This window comes from Seriola dumerili, unplaced genomic scaffold (genome assembly GCF_002260705.1).
Source record: "Seriola dumerili isolate Sdu_G_001 unplaced genomic scaffold, Sdu_1.0 BDQW01000092.1, whole genome shotgun sequence".
Classification (NCBI taxonomy): Eukaryota; Metazoa; Chordata; class Actinopteri; order Carangiformes; family Carangidae; genus Seriola; species Seriola dumerili.
This window is the reverse complement of record NW_019174347.1, coordinates 168,262-179,865: the sequence shown is the minus strand read 5'-3', so window position 1 is coordinate 179,865 and position 11,604 is coordinate 168,262. Positions and strand designations below refer to the sequence as shown.

The 11,604-nt window shown below is 37.8% G+C and overlaps 1 protein-coding gene across 1 annotated transcript; it reads right to left on the bottom strand.

The window, feature by feature from the left end:
* Positions 1–322: 322 nt before the first annotated feature.
* On the bottom strand, positions 323–7,875 carry tmem106b (transmembrane protein 106B). Its single transcript, XM_022746191.1, has 8 exons — positions 7,767–7,875; positions 5,389–5,599; positions 4,309–4,372; positions 4,013–4,172; positions 3,445–3,585; positions 2,996–3,045; positions 2,855–2,908; positions 323–1,760 (listed from the first exon to the last, which is right to left on the bottom strand). Exons 2-8 carry the CDS (start codon positions 5,585–5,587, stop codon positions 1,640–1,642), a joined length of 789 nt encoding a protein of 262 aa, XP_022601912.1. The 5' UTR covers positions 5,588–5,599; positions 7,767–7,875; the 3' UTR covers positions 323–1,639.
* Positions 7,876–11,604: the final 3,729 nt, after the last annotated feature.

The window sequence follows — 11,604 nt, the reverse complement described above, 5'->3', positions numbered from 1 at the left end:
TAGTGGCGAGGTTAGTGGTGGTTGTTGTTGGTCACTCAGCTGGTCTGTCCATTCAGTTCACATTCTGGACCTCATTGTCCTTATTTCCCTCTTGTTTATTATTTGTTGTCTACCGCTGTCTGGCAGTGGTGGAATGTAATGAAGTAGTCCTGCAGTGAAGTATTTGTAGTTTATATAACTTTACTACATGATCCAATATTTCATATTTGGGGTCTTCATCAGAGGCGAATGTTACTGTGGTTTAGCAGAACATTCAGCACCACCCAGTGTGTACAGAGAAATTTACAAGCACACAGAAAAAAACTGAAAAGACTTTTGAAGTGAACCATGATTTTATTTTCAGCTTCATGCATTTAAAACACAAAAAACATTGTGGAGATGTTAGGCAGAAACAGAAAGGTTTTCACATCTAAACTTGTGTCATGAAATGTCATGAAGGGTCGGATCTTACAGTTTTCTTATGATGACTGGAAATTGTATTAACAGACTATCAGTGTGATCACAAATCAGAAATCAGAATCAGATCAGAAATTTTGAACTTAGAAATCATGTATCGGGCATTTATGTGCTATGGGCATGGTCTGTCAGACAAAACAAATGTCATTCAGCAACTTACACAATCTATGCTGCTGTTAAACTTTAACATATTATCACAGCATCCACAGTGAGTCACTTCTGGTGATCAATCCAAAGCCAATCCAAAATGATACCACGTGATAAAAGAGACAGGCAGAAGTCATTGTAATCTCAAAAATTAAAGAGTAGCAGTCAACTCAAAGTAAAGGTGCAGAGTGGATTAATATAGCACTGACACCATAACCCACACAAATAAGACAGCCTCCTTAAAGGGAAAAAGTTACTTCCAGACCAGGCGTTATTTTAGATATAATGCTTTGAAGCAAACCAGAAGGAAAGTACATATTTTATATTCACATTTACATATTCCTGTATTTAACAGCCCACTGTATTGCTTCCACATTTGCTATGAAATTGAAAATATTATCCCTTTTTAAAAAGTTATTTTTTCTTAAATGGCAAAATGGTTTCAATTATTCATAAAAAATATGCTGATGTCAAAATCTTCACATTAGTCATGATTGCTGGATGATAGATAAACACAAGAAAAGACTGATACTACCAACTTTTACTCAAGCTGAAAATAAAAAAAATTCTGAGCCCCCCCTCAAAAAAAAAGACATAAGATGATACACCAAACGTATTGCACTACACAATATCAAGAATTCTACTTTATGAAAAATAAAGGAAGAAAAGCTGCAGCAGGAAGGAATGAAAAGAGGGAAGATAAGAGTGGTTAGGAACTGCTCAGTGGTTTTCACTAAGACCAAAAAAAAAAAAAAATCAAGTACCTCTTGTAGCTTAGTTATTGTATTTTTATTAAAAGTATTTAAAAGTGGTATAGAATAGTAGGGGGCAGCAGCAGTTACCGCATTCCTGCTGTACTCATCCAACATTCTCAATACTTTCTGAAGATAAGGATCCGGCTAAAGTGCATCATATCTGAAACTACTGCTTTCAATCATTTCACTGTTTCGGACTTCCTCTGCAGGAGTCAGCCCAGTCAACCTCTGTGAGAACCTCACTTGCAGCAGTATCTGACACCCAGGGTCTTCTGCTTGCCTTACTGGTAGACCTGCACATGCCCATGCAAGGAGGTGGTGTTCCCCCCACAGTCCACATACTGGTACATCTCCTGGGAGACCTGCTCCGTGTGTCCGAAGTACGATGTCGTCACCGTCACCCTGAAAAGGTAACCACAGAGTCAACTACCGTACATCCAGCAACCAGGTGAGACATGCTGCTGTCATTTTTTTAAAATCCTGAGATGGTGTGGGAATAACAGATGAGAAATCCCCGTCTTCTTAACAGATTAAGATTTGAGCTTCAGTAGATTAGAAATATTTCTCTGAGGCAGAAGTTTTTGTTTGACTAGATTTCAAGATCCACAGGAAATGGATAAATCCCTAAAATAGTTTTTTTTTTTTTTTCACATTAATTCATAATCTTGAAAAGTCAGCAGATTTTCTAACTGTTTAACTCCTGGTTTATGTATGCGAGCTGAGTAAAAGCCAGTCTGAACTTTGCTAATCACAAGATTGCATTTTCATTGACCACAATGCTTTGCAGTGGCTTGCTCTAAGTAGTACTGCAATCATTAGTCTGCCATCAGAAAACTAATTAACAATTTTAATAACCTAATACTTATTTACAAAATGTCTGAATTAGATTCATGTTATGGTTATGTTGTTTTATTTCTGTTCTCCTGGTTTGCCTCACCTCCCAAAATATCTAGACACAAACTGCACTGATTTCTGTCATCACTCTTTGTTGCTTGTTTTGGTTGATAAACACATTGTTTTCCCTTGTTAATTGCATCAAAATGAAGCCTGCAACAAACATCCGCAAGTTCCATTTAGGTCATTACATTACAACTTTTCTTTCCCATTTCCACTGGAATTTAGTCTCATGATACTTGGCTCGAACGCTTTTACTAGGCTTTTACCACAGAGGATTAAGTCAAATAATAAAGCTCATTTCTGCCTTTGAGAAATAGTTGCTAAATTTACAGTCTGCTTTAATGTCAGCGTTGACGTGTAAATTAGCAAGGCTCCCAAAGGCCCAAGTATCTTCTGTTGGTGTAAGCAGTACTCCACAGCAGAAGGCTGGGTCTGTTCTGGGCAGCTCTTCAACATGTGTGGGTGAAACTATGCGAGTGTGGAGGAGAGAGATGTTGACATAAAACAGGCTGATGCCCAGTCATGCATCTCATGACAAACCAAAGGATAAAAATCACAATACCTAATGTTTAAATTACTGTTCATCCAGCCATACTTACTGCATCATCACCACTATGTTGTGGACTTTAATGGTTGGCAAAGTACAGTAGTCACTGTAAAAAAAAAAAGTATAAAATTAAAAAATGATCATGATCCACGTATCAATAGTGCACTTTTAGGATTTTAAGTAGGTTACTTACAACATATAACTCATCTCATCAGCAATGGTGGTGGGAACTGTGTAGTCAATCTGCAACAGCACAGTTTATATCAAAATATTAAACATTTCTGCTATTTAAAACAAAACCCAATGTGGTTTGGTGTGTTTTTTTTTTCTCCTAAATTCTGTTTAAACAATGTGAGAGGTGGTGCCAAGATTTGTAATGTGACAAATGAGGCTTTAACGGTGCTTAGAACATCTGTTTGAAGACTGGATTTTGCAGAAATATAATTGATATTAATTTTAAGCAGTCACAAGACAAGTCTATGAGTCAGATGGGGTTGCTTGGTATTGTGACTATGGGTGTAACAATGAGCTGTTGTGTGGGCTGTGAAAGTGTCATAACTAAAGTGGATCAGAAGTTCAGTGCATTCACTTGAATTGATTTATTTTACCTCCTCTCTGTACAGTGAAGCATTTCAAACCTACCTGCTCTTCATCCAGTGGTATGATCACTGTGCTGTTGTTAAACTTGGCCTTGCCTATCACCGTCTTGGAGAACTGTACTTGCGCTGTGATGTTGGTCACAGATATGGCGTAGTAGTTATTATTGGTGATGTTCAGAGTGTTCTGGATAGAAGAGGAGAAAAGGTGTGAGATTGTGGCAATAGGGACCTTGTGGTAATTCCTAATTTAGAAAGGTGTAGCATTTTAAAGCTGCAGTAACAGATTTTTTTTTTTGCTGCTTGGAGGCATCAGAAAAAAGCTGTAAACACACAACACTGACATATAATCACATTTTAAGTTAATAATGGCAAACTTGTTCGCAAACAGTGGCCTATATACACATCCAGCAGACACGGAGTAACATTAGCATTCATTTGCAGTCGTGTTTCTGTCCACCTAGTGAATTTATGTCCAATATTCACACTCTTTTAGCTCTGCTTTTGGCCCTTTAGCTGCTAAATGCTCCGCAATATACACATTCAAATTCTCCTACAGCGTATGATTGCGGTTCTATTTGAAGTTAAGGGAGTACATAACTACACAATCTTACTGTGATGTTGAGATAGACAATTCGTTTTTCCTGGTCATAGGAGACGTAGGCAGACTTCACCCCCACATACGACACATCAATGGAGCGAGGGAATAGGAAGAACACAGCCAGGCCAGACAGCAGCAGGCAAAGAGCCACTGATATTGTGACATACAGTTTTCTGCAGGAGAGGGAGAAGAGAAGTGAGACCCTGAAACCAGCTGATATCTTATCACGCCCCTGTGTGTTCATTTAGTTTCATCATACAGACAGCTTACACAGTTAATCTGTAAAAAGAGCACTGAGTGCAGACTTACGTCCTGCTTGGCCTGAGCCTTTGGTCGCTGTATGGAATCAGAGCCACAAGCTGATTCTCTTGACCTGTTGAATGATTAAAAAAAAAAAAAGGATAGGAAAGCTGTCATTTGACTGATTGATTGAGTTAGGAGCAGGTTGTAAATTTCCCACTATCTAACACTGCTGTAGAACTAGACTCTTATCGCCATATTGTGAAATTATACGTTTTTTAAAACTTTTTTTTTTTTAATCAATGATTGGTTTATTCTCAATGTAGAGATAATTGAAGATGGAAATGGATCTTTAATTGTGTTATCTTTAAGTTAAGAAAAAGTCAATATGGCGTACTGCAAATATTTATTTTCTCTTGAATCTTTCTCTTTCTTATCATTATTCTTATGGACCTGCTGTATCTGTGATCTGTAGCATTTTTGTAGACATTACGGCCTTAAGATCTGGTTGAATCTTGTGTGAAACTTGTATTCCTTACATTTGGACAGTTGTAGTATTATATTTGCAAATGTGTGCACTAGCATTCTGGATCTGATTTATATAAAGTTTAGGTTTCATGTGAGCATTTTGGAGTTGGACATAAAAACACAGAAGCCTTCACTCATCTTCACTGCAAAATGCATGATTTTTAAATGTAAAACTGTAGCTCACTTCAGGTGAAACAGTTTGCTGTGTGGTTGCATTTATATCACAGTGAGTCCTGGTAGAGGCCTCTGCACTTGTACAGATTAAACCTCAACTTGCCTGAAACAAAACTGTCTCCCAAACAGCAGAGAGCTGATCACTGTCCATAAAAAGGACTTAAAAACATTTCTGAGTCAGAATGAATCAACATTACTTGATGCTTTAATTTGGAGCCACCAACATGTGCAGATGGTTCCTGTAGATTTAATTTCCTTTTTCATTGCTGTCATTGTCAATCAAATGTGATAAATCCATTGGTTGTTGCTTATTTAGTCTTGAATATTTAATGTTAAAGAGAAACTAAGTTTTTAGAGTGTTTAAAATGCACAATTCTGTATACAGAGTTAAAATTTATACTATTAATGGTCACTGAGTAATAATGACTAATATCTAGAAAGTTGTACCTCGTGGGATTCTCCCAGTGCCCTGACATGTGGGGCATGTCACACTGTCCCGTCCGGTGAATTCCACATAGGGGAACTGAGATACATCTCCACTTTTTCCATCCTCTTCTGTCTGACCGTCACTGTAGTCGCTAGCAGTCGTCAGTGCGTCCTGACTCTCGTCTTTGTGCTTGGCCAAGTGTGACTGGGACTTGCCCATAGCTGCAGCTGTCTGTACACAACACAAAAGATGGCATGAATAGAGAGGAGGAGAGAGGAACTGCTGTATAGATGCAGCAGGACGTGCTGACTAACCACATGCCACACAGCCATTTGAATGTGAAATTGGACCTGGACAGACTCCAGGAAACATTTCCCCAGAGGAAGAGACTTCAACTGGTGCACTGCCCATGATAATAATAAAAAAAAAAAACCCTTGTAATATATCAGAAATAATTCTGTTAGGGCTTGGAAGTGTGCTGCTGAATAGATGTTTTCTCTAATTTTCAAAGTGGTATACAGTACATTAGGCTTACAGCTTGTGTAGTATCCTTCAAAAGAGATCGTAGCAGTGAGACTTTTTATACTTTTTATAGGGGACATTTTGGTCATTAAGGCCTTAACTGATAGACATTGATTGTCTTTAAATGGAGAATGAGCCACTAGTCATTGGTGAATACTGGAAATTGATGGTCACATCTCTGGCATCAGTATAATATTCATAAATATAAGTATTTAGTAAGTACAAGTTTTAAGAGACTCTTCATGTATATACACATCTGTGCAAGGACAATAATACTGGGTAAAAATAGATTAAGGAAATATATATACTGGTCAAAAATCATTTGGCTATTTAGACTTGTAGCAGCTGTCTAACATTTTTAACCATTTTAAAAGTGAGTTTTTGTGACCTTCTGTTGTCTGTGGTAGTGGTAAGCCTTTATTTATATAGTACTTTTCAAGACTAGCGGATGGTAGGAAGCTATAGTGGATGGTCCACTGAGTACTGTTGTTTTGTCTATCATATGGTGTTCATAATATTTCCTTGATGGTGCAAACTGACTAAGCACATTTACATAAGTACTGTATGGAAATACTTGTTCTTTACATAGGTTTTTCCACATGTTACTTTATACTTCACTGCATATCAGAAGGAAATAATGAACAACTGTTTACATGTTAATGTACCAATTATGATACAATACTGACATGGGTCACTCTGCACTATGAGTACTTTTATTTTTGATTCTGAAAATGCATTTTTCAAATAATACTTCTGTTTTCTTCTGTAAATAGATGCATGACTTTTACTCGAATATTTCCTCATTGTATGTCTTCCATCGTTCATCATTAATATTTCTAAAACATAATATTACTGTGCGTCTAGATTATATATATTCACCAATAATTGTAGGAAAAGTGGGTTTCCTCTAAATTAAAAGCTTGTGAGAACAGTCAAGTCATCCACTGCACCTTTGGCAGTTTGTACCTGACAACATTTCTTTTTGAAATATAGTACATTTTTATCTACTAGTTACCTCTTAGATTAAGACTTCAAAAAGATATGATTTTACATGAAAATATGAGCTCCTAAAACACGATGCACTGTTTAAGATTAGGTAAGTGGTTTCCAACTACGTTGACATTTTAGTTACAACAAACACAGTGTCTAGTTGCGGCCTATCACAGATGCCCTAGAGTTGTTGACACCTCCACTTCTCATATGGTTTCATTTAAGTAACTTTAATAATGCAAAAACACTTTTACTTTTCATAGTTGAAATATATTTTACCGAGGATGCTTCAGTACTTTTACTTGAGTATGATTAAGAAAGCAGGACCTGTAGTTGTAACGGAGTAATGTGGTAATGGCACCTCTTGATGTGAGCACTTCTTCTACCGGTGGCGTTAGGCCAAAGCACCCGTTGGTAATAATTGCTAACGTAACACAATGCAAGGTCTACACAACAGTGTGGAGATGATAATAATAGCCCGAGTCAAACCGCAGGGCTGTGGCTCAGAAATGCCGTCCAGGATGTCTGTTGTGTCTACATCGCAAACACAGGCCGATCCGCCATGCTGCCGAGCCGCTTAGCCGCTGAGGCTCAGCCAAGAAGAACACAGCGTACCGGCCGTGAGTAAACGATAATATCGCCTCCATTCTCGCCACCGAAACCGATATTTGGCTTTAAATTTTTCTACACAACACAATCGTAAAAACGGGTTTGCATGTCGTCGCGTAAATTAGACATTTAATTAATGAAATGGCACGAATCAACGGTCGCTCAGCAGACCAGCCCGCGCCGCGTAAATACGTACCCAGAACCGTTAAATACTCCACTGACAGTGAGCTGTGTGTTAAAATAATTAAGCAATTCGTGGTGTTGGCTAACGTCTTACCTGTTTTGTGTTTTATTCTGACTTGTTTGCCATTCGTCGTGTCGTCGCTGTTTTGTTATGGTTCACACACCGATGAGAAATGAAGCCGACGGGACCGCCCCCTCCTCTCCCTATTGGTCAGACTCATGTTGGGTGTTGTAACCGTTTCCACCTTGCAGACGGTACCAAAACAACGCAGATGGTATATTAACATATAACATAGATGGCTATATTAACAGCAACACAGGTTCCACAAGACAAACTGATGTACAAAAAACCCCCCCCACAAAGTATGACAAGATTACTATGCACCTAATAACCTGGTAAAACGTGCAATAGCAATACCAGTGGCGAGAGTGGAGTTAGTCAGTGTTCTTTCAGAGTACTGCAGTAAGAAGTACCCGGATTTGCTGAAGTAAAAAATACTCTATTACAAGTCAAAATTATATATTGAAATTTAACTACGACAGAAGGTATGTTTTAATAAATATACTTCAAATGTCAAGTGCAAAAATATTTGTTTGGCAGAATTACCTCTTATGTGGTGGATTGCAGTATTTGCCTCTGAAATGCTGTGATGTATGTAGAGTAAAATAAAATGGGAATAAGCTATTTCCACCTCTGAGAAATACAACTAACTCCATGATTTACAAAATAACAGTCTATTAATGTCAAACCTAATGAATACCTCAAATTATAAATACTTTAAAATTACAATAAAAAGTTATAGTGATCCCACTGAAGGCACAAAGGACCACAAAATGCAATCACTTTAAATGCACTGTTATGTATTACAAATCCGCTGTAAAGAATATTGTATAATCATGTACCCACAGGAAAATCAATCAACCTTAACTCGGATCGGGGAAAAAAAATAAATAAAGAAAATCAGTGCCTGCTATCACACACAGGTGGTACATGTGTTTTTGTTAGTTGACTGAACAGTTGACTGAAGTGTCCTGATGCTAAAACTGAGAAACAGTGCCATTTAATACAAACATACGTCAAGTCTACAGGATCATTACACTGTAGGAATATTTTTACATTATTTTTTATCAGCACCAGTGGAAAAATCCATCATTAGTAACATAAAACAAACCAAAACAGAATATACAGCTTTACTATTGAGATAAGAATATTTACTTTTGTAATGAAATAAAAAGTAGATACTGATCTAAACTCAATTAGTTAACAGAATTGATGTAGAATATTTGATTTTAAAGTGACACGGATCAGAATAGCATCATAAACAAGACAAAACGTTTTGAACAGTAGGCCAAGATTTTCAGTATGCTGTTAAAACAGCATGGAGTACAAAATTAGACTCATCCTCAGACCTAAAGACAGTGTTTTGAAACACTGTCTCACATACTGTGATAAAGACAACATCCACAATGTAGGTTAGCTGCAGTTCCTGGAAAATCATGTCAGCTGACACAAACATGTCAGACGTTCTTGGTGTGAGCAAGTTTGTACCACAAGCACTACCATTGTCACTGCTAATCAGCAAGAATTTGCCATATTATTCCATTAAGCTTCTTAAAACAGATGTTTCTTAGTGGAAACTGCATCTCAGAAGATTGAAAAACAGATAGCAAGAGGTTTATATATAGTTAACATTTCAGTTTTACAGTTTTTTGTTTTGGCTGTGCTATTAATTGTCATCTCAACTAAAAGTTGAACTATTCACACTTGCTGAGAAACTAAGAGAGTAGTCCAAAAATGAAAAGCCCATCTTTTCTTACTGTAGTCATTTCGGATTAACCAAAGTAAAACTATTGAAGCCTCAAATTTAAATTTAAATTTAACTCCAGTAGACCCCAAAGAACTGACTGTAAAACATCAGATATCCAGAATGCAGTATTTCTATAACCATTCATAGAACAACTGGGATGTGCTCTCCATCAGCCAGATGATGGCAGTGTGCTGCCATGTGTGACTGTGTCACTCAGCAGCAGCGAGCTAGTGAAGCCTCATGACAACCATAACATGGTCATTAATGCCCATGAGCAAACATCAAATTAAAGTTACAATAGATTTATTTTAATCTGTTTAATCTCTCCATGACTTCAGAGCAACCACTCTGAATAATACATAACCTGGCAAGCTGAGGGAAAAGTACACTTAGAAAACAGCTAATGAAATAATAACCTGTAATGCCTCAAAACTGGCCTAGGTCAAGATAATATTTGCAAATAACAATTATGTTTGTTTTGCGTACCAGATGGATCCGGTTTAATGATTTATCACAATAGACTTTCTGTTTTTTATACACTTTCCTGTGATTGTTAAACTCGGTGACACTTATGAGTCATTGTACAGTGCTGTGTGCAGCAACCATCTGCGAGTCACATTAAAAATACGCTAAAAATAAATAGCAAATGCTATTTGACACAGGTTGGCTTTAACAATGACCTACTTGGCATCGTCAACAAGTTTGTCATAATGCCAGTGCTAAATGGCAGAAACCAGCATCAACAGCGGCCCTGAATATCCCCTTAAATACGGATTTGCTACTTTAGAGAAAATATGTTTTTAATTATGTGCATTCACAGTATTTTCTAAATGTTTTATGAACCATCTAGACTGTTCATTTCCTTTAGTTTCACTTTAATTAAACAATGACTGTACAGCAAGTAACAACATGAACTCGGTGTTGAACCTGGAGGACCGGAACATGCATCCTCAAAAAAGATTTAGAGTGCAGATCTGCTGCTGCTGATATGAGAGTTTGGGATCAGAGTACTTCCTCTTTTATTATTTACTGGGTTGGAAATTACCACCAGCTATGTCCACGTAGGTGGTGTTGGATTTGTCAACTCACTAGGCACTTTGGAAAGAAAACAGCCATTGTTCAGAGCTCCAGTTGCATCTAAAGGAGGCCACTGCAGTTTGTTTTCTCTGATCTGAACCATTGCAGACAAGTTTTCTTGTTTTCTGTAATCTTTCCTCCCACCTGGTTAGAGATTTTTAAATTTTGATTCCCATCTCCCTGATGTTTGAACTGAACATAATAGACTGAACTCCTACCTTCTCTGCTGTTCATTCCAGTTAAGAACTCTTTAAAAAATAGCATAAATTGAGGCTCAGCACACACTGTGCTTTTCTGTCATTTCATTTTGTTATACTCTGCTTTCCAAGCATGGGTAACTCGTGGCTTTCAGATGTCAAGATTTCTCACCTTAAAGCCATAAAACCATGTGTGTTGTGGTTGTTTCTTGCACTTAGTTTGCATCACATTCTGGCTTCTATCAAACCACACTGCAGTTTGCATGAGAGAAGACTGACATCTGTAGTTTCAGGCGTCATGGTGAGGAGATTTGCTACCGCCACCTGCCAAACAATCTAACCTCAGAAGAAAATGTGCTGTCAAGATGCTTGTTATAAACTTAATGCTTGCCAATGGGCAAATTGGTTAGCTTCCTGCCCTGCTTATTCATGCAGTAGTCTGTCTTCCCTAATCTCAGAATCCTCCCCTGTCACTGCAACTCACAGTATGAGTACAGTTGTGTAGTACACAGAGAGGACTAATTCATTTTGAATCACCGTGAGGCATATGAAAACACCTCAGCACCAGTCTGAGGAGGCAGGTTAAAAGTGGCAGTGCTGGTCCAGTCCGCTGTGTGAGGAAGGTGCCTGTGTGTCCCCGATAAGAGGGAGTGAGTGGTGAGGACACGTCAGCCTACTTCAGGTGTCAGCACTTCAAACCAGAAGCACAGCTTCACAGTGAATGTGTAAAACTCCTTATTGCAGAGGTGAAGTGGAGGATATTCTGAGTTTGTAATATTTCATGTCTGGTGTCAATTTGTTCTTAACCTAAAAAAAAAAAAAAAAACAGAATTCTGGGAGCGGTGACTCA

What these genes read in the sequence shown, in the direction of transcription:
- tmem106b (XM_022746191.1), bottom strand. Translation starts at nt 5,587, where the DNA reads ATGGGCAAGTCCCAGTCACACTTGGCCAAGCACAAAGACGAGAGTCAG. An exon ending in TTGTCTATCTCAACATCACA is followed by an intron (nt 3,586 to 4,012) that starts GTAAGATTGTGT and finishes TCTTCTATCCAG; the next exon opens with AACACTCTGAACATCACCAA. An exon ending in GATGAGATGAGTTATATGTT is followed by an intron (nt 2,909 to 2,995) that starts GTAAGTAACCTA and finishes TTTTTTTTACAG; the next exon opens with TGACTACTGTACTTTGCCAA.